This window comes from Melopsittacus undulatus, chromosome 3 (genome assembly GCF_012275295.1).
Source record: "Melopsittacus undulatus isolate bMelUnd1 chromosome 3, bMelUnd1.mat.Z, whole genome shotgun sequence".
Taxonomy (NCBI): domain Eukaryota; kingdom Metazoa; phylum Chordata; class Aves; order Psittaciformes; family Psittaculidae; genus Melopsittacus; species Melopsittacus undulatus.
Genome location: NC_047529.1, coordinates 115,999,461 through 116,016,753, shown reverse-complemented (window position 1 = coordinate 116,016,753; position 17,293 = coordinate 115,999,461). Strand labels below are relative to the sequence as shown.

The window sequence follows — 17,293 nt, the reverse complement described above, 5'->3', positions numbered from 1 at the left end:
TTTATTTTGACCTCCGTAAGACACCCATGTTGCTTCAAAGGTTTTTCCATAATAGCAATCTCAGCAGTGATGCTGGAAAAAGGAAAAGGGTAAAGCTTTGTTTAAGGTAAGCCCTAATGAAAAGGACAATATGCTGCTAAGCATAAAAATGAATTGTGTAAGAAGCAAAATAGAAGATAAGGAAAAGATTAACCTATGAATACAATGCAAGTTGTTTCTCATCTCAAAGTTGCTGTTATTTCTTGCCTTGATCTAGGAAAGTCTTAATAAGCCAGTAACCCTCAATTGTGGATTATTTAGTCTCCTCTAATTATTATTTTGTGCATCTAGGTTGTTTGCACCATGTTCAGAGATACTCTTCAACATGGTATCTCCAAATTCTGGTGTGTAACTAGAAGCCAAATTACTTTATGAGTCATTTGAGCTTTCAAACTCCCTAATGAATGGAGGCTCACCGAGGGCTGTTTTGATTGATTATCCTGCACATCAGAACAGCCACGGTGGTTCAGATCAATGGGCCAGTGAGCTCGGTTTCCTGCTTTCTAAAAGCGGTTAGCAGCAGATGCCTAGAGGTGTGCAGGGGCTGGGCAAACTTCAAATGAACACTTCCCTGCCTCCAGCTGCTTCCAGCTCAGCAGATATCCTAAGCCTGGTGTGTTTGTCTCTTTAGTTACCTCAGTGACTCTCTCTCCCAAGCACCTGACTTTGCAAATGTTCTGCATCAGCAACATCCTCTGACAAGAGTCCTGCAGGTCTAGCACTCATCATATAAAGGACTCTTACATTATCATTAGTTTTATGACTTCATTCGTACCAGCTTCACTGGCCTTTGGTTCTGCTGGTAAAACAGACTGAACAGTCCATCCCTGTCCATCTTCTCCATGCCACTCATGATTTTCATGGACCACTATCATGTCTCCTCATATTATTCCTTCTTCCACACTGAAAAATCTCGGACTACTGCATTGTGCTGCATGAGGAAACTATTCTATACACTTGATCATTTTTATTGTCCTTATTTCAGCCATGGAGTTTTGCAGTTGCAATATACTCTCCTCTGTCTTCTTCTCTACTCCTGCTGCTTCTTCTCCCTTCCTCCTCCCACCAAATTGCTAGCTTTTGAATGATGAAATTCATCAGTTGGCTATCGAAATTTGAATGAGATCTGATGTATAATCATTCACAGTGCATTTCAGTTGTCCTCAAGGGAGAAACACTTGCTTACTGTGAGCTTCAGTACAAGAGCCTCTGATCTTTTAAAAAGAAATGCAGTTATTTTTCTTCATGTCAAAGACCTGCATGAGACCAGAGAGACCTGGTAATGAAAAGATGATTTTTTATTGTCTGCTATTAAATGATACACAATGATAAAAAAAGAGAAAATAATCCTAACAGTTTATGATCTAAAGTGTAATCTCTATTTGCATACATCTACCTTTGTATAGATCCCACTACAGCCAATTAATTGAAGATACCTATAATCTTACAGGAGAACGTCTTGCAGCACAAAGTTGTGCTCCTCTGACTGAAGCCATGCCAAACCCTGGAGAGTTCCCTCACCCCAAAGTGTTTTGCAGACCTATGTGCATGCGAGGGCCCATCTGCAGGAAGGGGTCCAGGTACAGCTTAAAGAATCTGGAACAGATACTAAACACAAAACATGGAAATGCAGTAACCATTGAACTGTGAACATTCCTCTTTGAAATCCATTAGTCATTTCTGTGTTACAAGCCTTTACATTTAAGGCAGCATATCTGAAAACAGCTCATGGCAACGCTGGAATTGGCAGACCAGCTCTGTCAGTGGAAGGTCTTGTTAAAGATCTGTACACACCATGTGGGTGCCTGTATGTGAAAGGGGCTTGGTGATCATTGTCAAGTGAACATTGGGGCTGTTCAGCCTGGAGAAGAGAAGCTGCGTGGAGACCTCAGAGCAGCTTCCAGTGTCTGAAGGGGGCTACAAGGATGCTGGAGAGGGACTCTTCATCAGGGACTGGAGACATAGGACAAGGGGTGATGTTTCAGACTGAAACAGGGCAAGTTCAGGTTAGATCTAAAGCAGAAGCTGTTCCCTGTGAGGGTGCTGAGGCGCTGGCACAGGGTGCCCAGAGAAGCTGTGGCTGCCCCATCCCTGGCAGTGCTCAAGGCCAGGTTGGACACAGGGGCTTGGAGCAGCTGCTCCAGTGCAAGGGGTCCCTGCCCGTGGAGGAGCTTTAAGGTCCTTTCCAACCCAACGCATTAGATGACCACGACACCTTGTCCTCCCCCATGCTAGGCAGGCTTTCAGACTCCGGAAAAGGCCACATCCAAGCTGCCCGTTAGGAACCGGGGATCCCCATACCCGGCAGCTGGAAGCGGTGCCTCCAGCCTCGCCCAGCCGCTGAAGCATCCATAAGTGCCCGTGCCCACCCCTCCACAGTCGCAGCTCCCCGCGGCGGGGCGGGCCCGGCCGGGCCCTGAGCACCGCCCGGGTGGGGCGGAGCGGAGCGGAGCGTTCCGGGGCGCCGCTTCCGCTTCGGTGTGGGCCCGGCGGCGGTGTCGGCGGTGGGGGGTTCAGCATGCTGAGCCCGCGGGAGCGCGGCGGGGACCTGGCCCGCTTCTACACGGTGACGGAGCCGCGGCGGCATCCCCGCGGGCACACCGTCTACAAGGTCACGGCGCGGGTGAGTCAGCGCCCGGCCCCGGCCTCCTCTGTGCCGGCTGCAGCTCTGCCCCTCGTCCCCGGGGCCCGACCGGCCTCCGATGCGGTCTGTAAAGCCGCCGCTGTGTGTGCGGAATAGAGCCGCACACAGCCATGGGCATCCTGGCGTGCACTGTGCTCATCGGGCCGGTGGCGGTGTGGAGCCCCCCTCATTGAGCACGGGTGGGAAGGGAGGAAGGAGGGCTCGGGCACGGCGGGTCCCCCGAGCTGAACCTCGGTCGCCTCCTGCGAACTTGTGGCTTCACATAACGTGATGGTCGCAGAGGCGCTTCGCAGTGTCAGTTTCTTTCCTGTTTGTTGCGGGTTGTGAATGAATAGCTTACAAACATCAGCTGTTTACTTATTTGTCTATTTCCCTGGTTTGATTGTAAACTTGGCAGTGCTGGGGGAGCAGTTGGGCTTGATGCTCTTACAGGTCTTTTCCAACCTGGTTGATTCTGTGGTTCTCCTCCCAGTCTCCCATTTAGCCCAATTGTGTTGTCTTCCCACCTGCCCCACAGTACAGTTAGCTATGGGAAAAGCCAAGGGAGCAGGGTATGGAGGTACAGCATGGCTGCACTGAAGCACAGAGCTCAGCTGGATAATATTTAGCCCCTTTCTGAAGGGCTGCACATGCCCAGCGTTCAACCCCATTGGGGAGAAGAGGGTTTGAGTGCGTAAGAGAGGCCTAGCAGGAAGAGAAGGAAAACAGAAGCGGAGAGCTGGCGTGGTACTAGTTTTAGTGAAAGCTCCTTCTGTTCACTTAAGGAAATATCCTGCTTTCTTTTCTCCTCTGCTTTCCTATTTAAGCCAGAAAGGGAGGGGAGTAAGTGTGGAGATAGGTGCAGGAGGAGTTCAGGTCACAGGTGTGGTGGGAGATGTTCAGAGCATCAGAAAGTGTCATGGAGGGGCAGAGTTTATTTAAATGACCTGTGGTCTTGTAGCTATTGCAGCTGTAGACATTCTGCCTGTGAACAGTGTGCTTTTTTATGTACCTTCCCTAAATTCAAAGAATACAATGTTCCGTATGTATGTGTGTATTGTAGCTCTGGCGTTGTTCAGCTATGATCACTTTGTGTGACTTGTGAAATTAAGATATTGTTTTAAATTCTTTTTTATTAATCAAACATATATGTACAAATCCACCCACTGTAAATGTGGGATGTGTTTAAAACGTTCTTTTTAGTCCAGTAAACTGCAGTATTTGTTAAAGGAAAAAGAGGAAAAGAGGTGGTTTTCTCTCTGATGTTCTAATCTAAAAAGCCTTTCCTGAGATACAGAACAGTGCCATCATCTCTTTCTGCACTAGTTATGAGGGGCTGCACTAGTGTGTTCTAAAAAGTTGTGTCTGTGCAATGGAGAGTAACAGAAATGAGCCAAGACTTTGCTTATTTTAGTCTGGTGACTTTGTTATTACTGGCTAAAGCCTGTTAAAAGGCTCTGTGGTGCTTTTGTTTCTGCAGAACTATTCAAGAGCAAGTTACGGCTGCCTAGTGAGCAGTGTTGCGCTTTCTCCCTGCCCCACAAGTTGTAGATGCTCTGATGCTTTTCCAAGTGAGGTAGTGAGAATCAGGCATAATTTTGGGTAGAGGATGGAGCTGACCAGTTTGTGAGCTGTCCGAATGAAACTGAGCTAACCAGAGATTGTTAGTTCTTCAGCGTGTTTTGATACCTAAATCCTCTAAAAGGAGAAAATATTTGACTTCTTTGCAGCAAAAGATGCTTTGGATTTACAAATGTGGTAAATGCCCCATCCCAGGGCCAGGTTGGATGGGGCTTGGGAAACATGGTCTAGTATGAGACATCCCTGCCCATGGCAGGGGATTGGAACTGGATGGTCCTTTCCAACCCAAACCATTTCATGAGGCTATGATTCTGAATACTTCTATAAATAACCTTTGTTTCAGTAAGGCCCTGTCTGGTAATCTGTTGTTATGGAGTACTTGATACTTGAAATGAGGAGTTAGATGCTGAACAAAATGATTCGAAATAAAAAATCTGTTACCCTCCCTTTCTCTTTCCTGTCATTCCTCCCTCCTGTTCCTGCAGTGATCTGGCTCCATGGTTGGTATCACAGCACTACAGCTGTATTTGCTGATCTGATGCTCAGCAGCTTTGAGGGACTGCCAGGAAAAAAGTGAGGTGGATCTTCCAGTTGTGTTGAGTACCCTTCTGGCTGAGATTTAGCATACTCAGTATGTGCAAGTGGAGATTTTGGGTTCATTTCAATGGTCTGTGAATCCTTCGTGAAAGGAAGATCAAGGAACTTTCTGTTGCAACATAATGGATTGCAACAGAAAGATATAATTAATATTAATATATTAATATCATATAATTATGTATGTGAAAGCACTTCTTCATTATGTCCTAAACATCTGACTGAAAGGCACAACTACCCATGCAGTCTCTTCTGAGTGCTAAGGTGGTCTATCTTTACTAGGTGGTCTATCTTTTTCTTAAAGGCTTTGTCTGTATAGCAGAGAATATATATATTATTTCCTTGTAGACTGTGGAATAATAGTAAATGCAGACAAGATTAGATTAATATTGTCTCTTATTATATGCATTTCTAAAGATACAATAACCTAAAGCGGGTTACACTGTGAGGAGTGTCCTTAATGGCATCTGAAAATATAGGCCACAAATAAAAGTTCAGTTAACTCTGAAGATTAGAGAATTAAAATTCTGATGAGTTATGTGGGATATCTGCTGGTCAGACAAAGAACAGGATAGTCTGAAATGCTTTGTTTGCTAGCGAGGATCCTTGTAGGATCTATTTTCAGATCCTAACACAGTAATTATGCATTGCTTAGCTCGTCGCTGGGTATCCTCATGATAATTTTAAAGATAGATTAAAGCTGCTTGCATTACAGATTTATAAGAGTTGACTGCATTGATCCTTGTGGGAGGATTAAAAACATGCACTGGAAATTTGGGGGGGTGGGGGGGATTGGATAATCTTTGCCAAGTCTCTAGGTTGGATTAAAGGGGCAGACCTCTTCTCAGGTTGACCTTCAGAAAAAGATATGAAGAACAAAGTAGGACAACACATAAATTATTACGTACTGACTTAAAGTTGGCATGGCTGGTAGATATGGAAGGCGATGTAACATTAGAACAAGTATGAAACAGGGTCTGTGGGTTTTATTCCAGATTCTTACTAACTGGCTGGGTAATTACTCATCTCTCTGGGTCTCCTTCTGCCCATCTGGTAACTTACCTAGCTGCCAAAACTGTTGCAAGGCTTTAACTAAAGGTGAACTGCAAAGCAAAGCAGTTGGAGTGTGCCCTTTGGTATTCTGTGATGTGTAGCCATGCCTGTGATACCTTCTTCCCCCAGCTCTGCAGGCTCCTTACATCAAGTACACCAGCTATTAGAAAAGAAGGTTAGTAATATTTCACCAATTGTAGCTATCAACTGCCAGGTAATGAAGGAAGGAGCAAGGGCTGCCAAGGTTAAAATTAGGTAAAGTTGCCAAATGTTAGGTTACTGCAGAGTGAGGAGAAGTTGAGGAAGGTTTTACTAATGCAGACTAGGCTGGAGGAAGAGGACTTTGGTGTGCAAGGTGAGAGAAAGACTTGTGAAGAAGAATGTTTTAGGTCTTTCGAGAACTTGCTAGAGGAGGTAACACTTCTCCTTTCTGCCTTGTCTCCTCCAGAATGTGTGGAAGAGGAGAGTGGCTGGGCTGTACAGTATATAGAAATCTGGGAGGCTTTGGTGAGGCTTCCTGAAAAATGAAAGGGAGGAAGGGAGCTAATTTGTGGGGTCTAAATATGAGGGGTTTGTTGCTGTCACTTAGCAAGAGGGGAAACATAGATTGTCTTCCATCTTAGAGCAGCAGCTCTAAGCATGGTGTTTGTGGTTCAGTGGGATTGTGTTGTAGTCTCTGGGGTGCAGGCAGTGTAGACTCCTTGGGCTTGCCTACTTACATCACTTACAGCAGTGATTATTCTGGGGTGTGCCACTGTGGAGACTCTCAGTTGCATTGAGAATGCCCTGTCTTGCTTTAGCTAACAAGAAGCTAATTACTTTGTTAAACAGCTTTGGCTGTTATAATGAAGGCTATACTGACTTGCACAAAATAATTGCAGTTATGAATTAAAGATGTTTTGACCTGATTTGTTTGTGTGGATATGCTCTTAGTGCTGTTTATAAGCCCAATGCAGAACTCGGATTACAAAGGCTTTTGCAATCAATATTTACTTAAAGAAAAGAAATCCTGACAAAAGACAGGCTTCCTTATGGCATGGAGCCAAACCTTGTTTTCACTGCAGTTTTCCTTTGGACAAAGTCATTTATAATTGATTAGGCAAAGAGTGCTTAAGGAGAAACAAATACACAAGGATCGAGCCAGACGTGTGCGCGCATTGATGGCTGTAAGTAAAGTGGAAATAGTGCCTTAGTAAATGCAAAGCCTCACATTCACAGTGAGGTTGTGTGCGGCTTTTATTAAGCCAAGTAGCTTCAATTAGCTCTGCTTATTGGGAGTAATGTGGCCCTAATATGAATTCAATAGGAAGAGACTGGGAAGGTGATGGGGGATGTGCTCTTTGCTTTGAGATGCCTTCTGTGCCATTTTGCCTATAAGGGATGTCTATTTCTAATCGGAGGGATTGACTCTGCTGCTAAAATACTTCATCATATTATATTTGGATATTAGACTTCTCTCAGACTAAATGAAAACACTTCTGGGTGCAGAGGAACATGCAAATATTTGCCCCTTTCAAGACTTTTCTCTACAGCAACAAATCATTGTATCTTCCTCTATCTTCCAAACTGGAAATCCAAGCACTTACATGGGTTTTTGTTTTGCTTTTCAGATCGTTTCAAGGAAAAATCCAGAGGATGTCCAGGAGGTAACAGTTTAAACTTGTGCAGATGTCTTTGTGTGAATCTCACTATGCCTTTTGAAGCATCTGTGATATAATTTAGCAATTTGTGTGTTTTGTCATTGTAATTCTTTTATGTTTCCATTTGTCTTTAACTTTCAGTTGACAACAGTAGCTAGTGTGACATGTTGCAGTTCATTCCTCAGTGATGAATCCTGACTTGAAACAAAGTCTTAGGGAGTAGTGTCTTTTGATGACAAAACTGCTTTGATAACTTTTCAAGCTCTTTTCTTAGGGATGGAATTGGCAAATTGAGTCCTACTGGTAAAATTAGAGATCAGTCCACAATCCAAGTCTTAGGTCTCAGCTGTAGATACTCTTCTGCTTTAACCAATACTTCACTGAAAAGCCTACACCATTACTGTGTATTAGGGAAAATGGAGGAATGTAGAGTACTTGAGAGAGATTAGACTGCAAGTCATGGATTATGCCTGTATCTCTGTAGCAAAGCATAGAACTGGAAAATACTAAAACTTTAAAACTGCTTACTCTTTGCCCCTTCTGAAAAGGCTCTGAATGAGAGTCTGCTGTATTCTTGTGCCTTTTTAATACCTCAAAAGGCTGGCAGGAATCATTATCATTGAGACAAAAAAGTACATCACGTGTGTGTGGTTTGTGGGGTTTTGTTTCTTAGATTACACCCCTTTTTTTCCCACCCCCCTTGATTTCTTCTGGCCTAATGGACACTGGTACTGTTGTATGATGTACATGCAAAATCTTCCTTCAAAAGCACAACCTTATGGCTTTTCAGACATTGTGTAACATACGCATCTGTTCAATTTCTGGTGCAGTCTCTTACTACAGTTGAGGAGAACCTGGATAGTTGATGAAAGAAGAGCCCATAAATGAATTCATTGCATCTCTGTGTGGTCAAGCATGAGTTACTGATTAGTGGCTTGGCAGAGGTGAGAATTGGCTAATACACCTAACACCCTTTTGTTGCATCCTTTGAAATCCTGTGAATCAGACAAACATGAGCATTCATGCTTTTTGTATTTATTTATCTTTTTTAATCTCTAGGAGATTAAAATAGCCTATCAGAATCAGAGAGAATAATGGATCTGGGTTTAGAACTGCATTACTGTAGTCTAGCTTGATGTTCACCTCTTCCAGGAAGACTTCTGAATTGAACTTTCCCATGAGCACATTCTGCCATTGCCTTAATCTTCATTTGTGGGAAAACCACTTTATAGCAAGCTGTTGATGAGCCATTCATCAGAAAAATATATTGTAAGTGTCTTTCAGCTAGAGTATTGCATGAATATATGTTAAGTAGGTTTGAAACAATAGCAAAACACTATCTTTTTGACATTGCTTTGGTTGTAGCTTTGATTGGTGGCTTTAGATTAGCAGTGTAGAGTTCCACATACTCTAGACAATAAGGAGGATGAATGTGCTATGAACTTATTGATGATTGCCCTTTTCCACCCTTCGTTGTACCAAATTAAGTATTTTGCATGTGGTAGCATGTTAGGTGTGCTGTGATTCTGTTATAAGCGAGCATCTCAAAGTACCTAGTTGTTAAAAGGAATATCCTAGATGGTAGTTGCCATAACACTGAATTGTAGTCAGAAAACCACACACGTTGGGAGCTTTTCTGTTTTATATTGGTTGCTTATGTTAAATAAAGATTGTGGGCAGCCTTTGAAAGCAAAAGAATATGCTCCTAACCCGTTCCCATGAAAATAAATGTCCCCCAGCTTTCCAGAATTCTCAGTTAGAAATTCTGTAGACAAAATTTTGTGCACACAACCACCCTGTTACTTTATGATCTGTCCCATGCAACCCCCTTCCTGCACCCATATATGTAGCGATAGGACAAGGGGTGATGGGTTCAGAGTGAAACAGGGCAAGTTCAGGTTAGATCTAAGGTAGAAGCTGTTCCCTGTGAGGGTGCTGAGGCGCTGGCAGAGAAGCTGTGGCTGCCCCATCCCTGGCAGGGTTCAAGGCCAGGCTGGACAGAGCCTTTGGTGACATGGTCTAGTGCGAGGTGCCCCTGCCCATGGCAGAGGTTTGGAACTGGATGAGCTTAAGGTCCTTTCCAACCCAACCGATTCTATATAGCACCACTTAGCTGTGTCTCCCTACTCAGAGTTCTCTTTCAATACCACTTCTGTGATGTTAGTACGTACATTATGTATATACAACTGCACATAAGGCTATGTGTTGTGACTTCAGCTCTGCTTGCCAGTTTTCTCTCACCTCCTTTAACTGTCCTTTGGGATACAAGCCTCTAATACAACATCTCTCCCACTGCAGCCAATTACACTTTGAAATAATTCCAGCTGTTGTTGCTGGGACAGGGAGGAAGATAACCTTATAAGGGCTTTCTTCTCAAAAGAAAAAAGGAAGTTCAAGTTGAATGGAAGAGTTGATACAGAAAAGCCAGGGGACTTTAATTTCCTTGCTTCCGGGGACTGATAGTGGCAACATGGTGTATGAGGCAGTTGTAGCTAGGGTAGTCTTGTGGGTTTCTTCTCTTATTCATGGAGGAGAAAGGGTTGTTCATTGTGGAACAGATGAATCACATGAGTTAACAGAAATCTGCTGGCTCCAGCCATGACAAGCACCTTACTGCATTACAAGTCTAACATATGTTTTGTGATACACTTGCTGTGCTTTGTTGGGCCTCAAAGTACAATGTGTCCTTCCTCCAAATCTGATTTCTAATGAGCTATGTTAGAGTGGGAACTTTACTGAGCCACATGCATGCAAAGGCATGATTTCTGTGAGCTTGTGAAAGGTTTTGGGATGACATTGACTGTTTTTGCTATGCAGGCTACTTACAAACAAGTTAATTTTGCCTCTTGGCTATTAAGAGATCACTTGCAGCAGTAAAAATTGCTATTTTTTAAGTGGAGCAGAATCTCATGCTTTTATTTTTCTGGCAGCTTTTCATGTTGTCTCCAAGTACTGTCAATACAATAACTTAATGCTTCAATACCTCCCCATCATAAGCAATTTTCTTTTCTATATGCATGCTGAAGAAGTGCTCATCATCCACTTCCAAGATATGGGATTAGATTGAAGTGTAGCATTGAAAAAATATTGTTTCTGATAGCAAAATGACTAGTTTGCCTTCTTCAGAGGTTATGATTTATCTTCCCTTATCTGTTGAACTCCACTAAGTACTAGTGGTAGTGGAGTCCTGGAAATGTGTGCACGATAGGTGAAGCTGAATCAGGGCTGCTATTTTATCATATATGATAGCAGTCAGTTATATCATAGCTGAGTTTATAAGGTGGAGAGAGTGTTGCCACATTGAAGCTTTGCATATCTACTGTTAATAGTCCTGTTACCATATATCTGTCTTGTTCTGTAAGTAGAACTTGTATCTGCTGCAGCTTAGAAGGCCCGAGAACTTAGTGTTAAAACTAACAAAAAACTTAGAAAACTCCAACAAAAGAACAACAACAAAAAAGACCCCTCTAAAATGAAACCTTTTAGTTGGTTTTAGGTCTGGTTTGCTTGAGAAAAAGTTGTTTTTCAGTTACAGTTACTCCTGAGGCAACCTATTAAACCAGTCAGAAGTATTTGGAATCTTTATGGTTAATTGTAAGCTAATTGTGCCATTTGACTGATGGAACATTGGAATCCACTCCTGAACACACTGCAGTCTCCATCTCTTTTTCTTTCTTCCCCTGTTCTACTTTAGTCACTTCACATTAGTTTTAAGGTTTATTATGATGGCTTTGTGACTCTGACCAAAACTGAGGCCAAGATATAAAATGTCTGTGTTAATTTTTTTCATCCCGATAGCAAACCCATTAGCAATTGATGGAATGCAAATTTAGTTGCCCAGTTCTTTCCCTAACCTGATTTTCCTGTTGGGTTCTCCTTCCTCCCTTGAATGGAAAGAATAAAAAGAATGGGATGGAGGAATGGAGGAATGACAAGGTAGGAATTGGCTGGGAGATGACTATTCCTTTCTGGAAGGGATGGATCAGAAAAAGCTGGGATAATGACCCAGTGCTGTCTTTGCATAGCTGAAGTTGGAGATTTTGCCTGGATTACAAAAGGAGCATATTCGATTTTTGGATCAAGGTTATTACTAATAAACCATTTCAAATGTAGGCTTGCATTTACTCCTGATCAGCATTTTGCAGAAACAGATTGCAAGCAGGTTTGTTGTCCTGGGTGCTTAATGTTCTGTCCTTAAGAATCCCTGTCTTGTATTGATTTCTCTTGCCTCCTTTTCTCTTCTGCTGTTGTGTCACTTCGCCATACCTGCAGCTGCGTTGAGCACAGCATGTTATAGAGTGTTGGATAGTGCAGTGCTACCATTTGCCATTTTCTCCTCTCTTACTAGTTCTCTGTGTAGGTCTGGATCTCAGTGTGATGGAAACAGTGCTGCCTTTGCTCTCTTTGTTTCCTTCAGCATTTACTTGTGATTTTTTTCTCTGCACTAAAGTCTTGATAGCCAAAATGGGGCTGGGGACAGATAATGACCATTTTTGTTGCGGTTGTTAGAGTTGACACTTCGGATTGTATATTTTTGTTAAACATATTTGCTGAAGGTAGTGGTCTGATTTGCTAAACATCAATACGTATATATTTGTATTATACATATATATATATGGTTTAGTATGAGGTGTCCCTGCCCATGGCAGGGGGGTTGGAACTAGATGATCTTGAGGTCCTTTCCAACCCTAACTCTTCCATGATTCTATGATTCTATATATATTATATACATTAGATAAATATTGCATACAAACCCAATATGAGCCTCACTAATACTTCTCTCCCCTTTCTCTGCTTCAGATAGTCGTTTGGAAGAGATACAGTGACTTTAAGAAGCTGCACAAAGATCTCTGGCAAATTCACAAAAACCTATGCAGACATACAGAACTCTTCCCACCTTTTGCCAAAGCGATACTATTTGGTAAGCATAATTTCTTCCTGATGTGCTGAAATCCTTTGATAACTCAGTATCTGTAAATAAGTCTTGTTTTGTGGCTGCCTACAGCTCTTTTCTGCGTGCTTTTACTAATCTGCTTTTAGGTCTGTTATATCTTACTTGCAAGTGTGTCTTACTGCAGGTCTACTGTAGATTGATACTTCACCTTTTTAAGCAGGTGTAGTTGAGCCCTTGCTTCCATGTTAGAGATGATAGCTCGAATATGTATTGATGTGGATGTTCTGTATCTTTACAACATACATTCTGTGTTTTCAAGAGAATGAGGTCTATATTAGCTTTGTGGACAGCACTTGAACAAAGACCAAGGATGTTCATGTATGAGCTGTCTGCTATTTACTGATGAGTTGTAGTGAAGTAGTAGCAAGTGATGCCTACAGAAAGTGGTGGGGTTTATTTTGGATATTTCAGTGCAGTTATCAACTTTATCTAGATAGGCTTTTGGGATCAGTTTTCCATGTAGCAGTTACCTATTTCACCAAAGTAACCTGTAAGAGAATCATGGCTCTGCATGAGAAATACATGACAAAAAAGCTTTTTGGTGCACATCACCATGTGCTTTTGAGCCTTTTTCCCCAGGTGTTTTAATATTGGGTGTTTTCAGGTGTCCAACAAAGTGTTTGGCATTTCTTTGCATGTATCTACCCCATGTTTTTGGTTGGGTTTGGTTTTAGGTGAGCTTTTTAGTTTCTAAAGTGCTTTTGGTGTTACTAAGGCATTTTTGTTGTATGTGGGTTTTGTTCCTAAGGCAGGGCTGTGGTGTTCTTTGTGTCCAGGATTTCTTTGGTGGTTTGTTCTTTTTGCTGTGCATATATTACACAGTTTTCTGTGGATTTTAAGTGTCCATCATGTTTGACTTCATTTGCCATGCATCTACCACTCATGAGTGTTTTGAAGGCATTGCTGACAGCCCCAAATGTGTTTGCTGCTTTTTAGTGTGCATCTACCATGTGCTCTTTTTTTTGCTGTGGTTTTTGGCAGGCTTTTCAGTTTCCAACACTTCTCTGGGGGTTGCTAAGACATTTCCAGTGTGTTTCCAAGTTGCTTTAATACATTTTGAGGGCTTTTTTTAAGCATCTAGCCTGTGTTTTTTGGTATTTGGTGTTGTCTTTTCATGTACCTTTCATGTGTTTGAGCATCCAGCATGTTTGGCATGTATTGGTGAGCATCCTCTTCATGCTCTTTCCTTTGTCAAGGCTTCTGGTGTGAAGTCAGGGCTTGTTTTGTGTGTGTGTTTTTGGTTGTTGAGGCACTGCTGTGGCAATTATTTTTCAGTGTCCAGCATTTCAGAGATGTAACTTTTCTTCATGCATACGTTGAATGATGTTCAGCCTTTGTTTGAGCATTTTTCAGCATTCTTTAATGTGTCCAGCATATTTGGTGTTTGTTTTGGGCATGCATTTACTGCATGCTTTGTGAGTGTTTCTGAGGCATTTCCAAGGTGTTGCTAGCTGTACAGAATGATGCTGCTTTTTAGTGTTCTTTTTTTAAGTGTCCAGTATCTGTGGCATTTCTTTGCATCTTCCACATGCTATTATTGGGTGTTTTAACAGGTTTTTAGGCATCTAATGTGTCTGGTGGGTTTTTTTTTTGGCATGAATCTACCATGCTCCTTTTCATGGGGTTTTTGGTGGGCATTTTGGTTTGTGAGGTGTTCTTTGGGTTACAAAGACATTTCCATGGAGTTTACAAGTTGGTTTTGGGTCTTTTCTTTTTAAACTATCCAGCCTGTGTTACGTTTTTTTATATGGCTTTTGCTTTAGTGACCAGCATGTTTGGTGTTTTTTGGCATGTATTTACCATGTGCTCTTTCTTTTTGATGTGGATTTGGGGCATTTGTATGTGTGCTTTTGTTCCCTAGGGAATGACTATGATGTTACTTCATAGATCTTGGCCTCAGAATGGTTTGGGTTGGAAAGGAACTGAAGATCATCCAGTTCCAACCCCCTGCCATGGGCAGGGATGTCTTGCGTTAGAACATGTCCCCCAGAGCTCTGTACAACTTGGCCTTGAAGAAGACCAAGATTTCTTTGTTGTGTATAGGTTTTTGGGGGTAGGGGAGGATTGCACATATACACTGCATGATTTTCAGTGGGTTTTTAAGTTATTCAGCACTTTTTTGTGTGTCCACTATACTTGATGCTTTTGTAGCATGCATCTCCTGCATGCCATTATTGCCCATTTGAACAGGTTTTTAAGCTTCCAACATGTTTGCCATTTTTTCTTAGTGTGAGTTTACCATGTGCCCTGTTTTTGATGGAGTTTATGAATGGATTTTTAGTCTCAAGGTGTTTACGGGCAGGCTTCAGTGTTTAAGGTGTTTTGGGGTTAAGGTCTCTGTGGTGTTTACAGGTTGATTTCCTGGGTTAGTTTTTGGTTTGTTGAAGCATTCAGACTGTGTTTATGGCTTTTGTATGCACCTTGTGTGGTCTTTAGTGTCCAGCCAAGGTTGTTGCACCCTTTCTTGGTATGGTTTTCCTTTCCTTTTTTGTTTTTCAGGCATTGCTCTTGTGGTGTTTTCCATTGCTATGTTATTCCTAATATGTCTTGGTGTGTTTTTAAACACACAGCACACTTAGGGCATTTCTTTTTGATACATTTATAATATGCTGTTAAGAGCTTTTAGCATCCAGCATGAATTTGGCTTTTTATTCCATCTTGCTACCACCTGCTTTTATGTGTTTCTTCTGTATAGCTCTACCATTTTTAGTGTCCAGCATATTTGGTGGGTTTTTGGCATGCATACAGTGCATGGCTTTGTGTGTATTTACCTGTTTCTCATGCACTGTGCCTGTCTTCTGTGTTTGTCAAACACATTTTCCCCATGTCTTGTGTGTTTTAGCATCCAGCCATTGTTTGCTGTGTTTTGGCATGCATTTAGCACCGATTTGTGAAGGTTTTTTGTGTGTGTAGCAGTTTTAGCAGTGTTCGATATGTATCTAGAGCATTTTTCCTCATATCTTGCCCATGGCAGGGGGCTGGAACTGGATGATCTCAAGATCCTTTCCAACCCAAACCATTCTATGATTCTATATTTTTGCTCTGTCTCACATTAGCATGTTTAGCATTTTTGGCATGCATGTATTGCATACTTTTACCTGTCTTTGTCATGATTGTAGTATGTTTTAGAGTCTAGTATGCTTTTGGCACGCATCTCCTACATACATAGGTCACATGGAAAAATGTGCAATAAGATTTTTAACATTTTATCATGTTTTTAGCATAAGCTTTTATGCCATTTTGTGCACCCTGGTATTTTTGTGTGTTTTTTTCCCTGCATTTTTAGGTTGGTTGTCTTTTGTTGTTGTTGTGTTTGGTTTGCATCTATTTATTGGTTTATTCAGGTTGCCCAATTTAGTGGTAAATGTTCCATCCCTGGTAGCGTTCAAGGCCGGGCTGGACAGAGCATTGGGTGCCATGGTTCAGTGTGAGGCATCCCTGCCCATGGCAGGGGGTTGGAACTGGATGATCTTAAGGTCCTTCCCAATCCAAAGCAGTCTATGATTCTATGAAGATAATATGTTTCCTTAGTGTATTATGCTTTTTGTATATATTTTTTGTTTCCTTTGTGTATGTATGTGTTTACTATTGCTTTGGGATAATTAATCCTATTGGACTGGGAGCTGCCAAAACTGGGGATGTTTAGTCAGCCTTTTTTCCACCAGTATAATGGTGCTGTCTGGGGTTATGGTGCTGCAGCCGTATTTGCTGATCCTCCTTTGCCTTGAGTGCCAGAGAAACTGTATGAAACTCCTCTGGAGGTAAAACCTCAGCCCGGAAAGAACGAATTTTCCCTTTAAAGTTTTGGGATCAAATATTGCGACAGGCTTGGAAGTTTAGGTACTTACTTTTTGGTTTTGATGGCTGCTGCATGTAGGCATGGCACTGAGATGCCTTAAAGAATAAACTAACATAAAGAACTTTCAACAACTTGAAGTTAGTTTATAAGCCAAGTCCAGTCTCCCCCTAGAGCTTTTGGGGAAGCTGGGAACAACTCCTTTCTGTGTAGAGCAGCAAAGGGAGAGACAAGGGAGCTGAACTCTGATGCAGGTTTCCTGGCTGTCTGTGCAGAGCTGGGTAAAGTTCCTAGTGTAAATTGTCTTTCCCATCAGCTAAATTGTATCCAACTTTTATGTAATCTTGTTTTTAGTTATTAATGAATTTGGAAGTGGGGTAAATTTTGGTGCTGTGTCAGAAGTTGTGCGTTAATGGTTAGAGAATGTAGTATTAGTTTCATCCTGAGATGCTTTTATATCTGATCTACAGAGTTAGATTGCTCACTGGAGAAATTATTTACAAAGCTAGTATTTGCAAAGCATAATTGCATTTCAGGTAGAAGATGTGGTAGCTATTCATAGAGGAGCAAAGAGAGAGGTAAAAAGAATCAGGATGGAAAGAGAGTATGGGCTTCTATTATCTGAAATCATTTTAAATTGCCAGAAATGCAAATTAAATGGTTTTACACTAGCCCTGTAAGCAAGGAAAGAATTAAGTGAAATCCCTTCCGAAAGACATCGTTCTTCTATTGTATTTGGTGAACAAAAGTGGCTGCTATGCACATTGTAAGAGAAGGAAATGTACAGGAATATTCAAGGTAGTTATTTATAAGAAGGCTCTTTGAAATTAAAACTAAACCAAACCAAACCCCACTACGTGTGATTGAAGCTGAGCCACAGAAGAATACAGGATAAGAGGAGGTAATGTAAAAACAAATCTGAAATGATTGCTCCGTAGCTGAAAGGAACAGAAATATCTGGCTCTGCTCCTTGATTTAAGAATTTTGTCTGTTTAAAGCATGAAACTTTATTG

General features: G+C 41.8%; 1 protein-coding gene across 5 annotated transcripts in view; it reads left to right on the top strand.

Moving 5' to 3' along the window:
- Positions 1–2,527: 2,527 nt before the first annotated feature.
- The window catches only part of RPS6KC1 (ribosomal protein S6 kinase C1), an 89,170-nt gene continuing 74,404 nt past the window's right edge, over positions 2,528–17,293 (top strand). For 2 of the 5 annotated variants that reach the window (XM_034060895.1, XM_034060892.1), the window contains exons 1-3: positions 2,528–2,662; positions 7,501–7,536; positions 12,331–12,451. In XM_034060895.1, coding sequence (XP_033916786.1) covers positions 2,558–2,662; positions 7,501–7,536; positions 12,331–12,451 — 262 coding nt within the window. In that variant the 5' untranslated portion in view covers positions 2,528–2,557. Of the gene's footprint in view, positions 2,663–7,500; positions 7,537–8,360; positions 8,475–8,698; positions 8,800–12,330; positions 12,452–17,293 lie in introns of those variants that run through there. The other 3 variants (XM_034060894.1, XM_034060893.1, XM_031044466.2) reach the window with 3 other exon arrangements.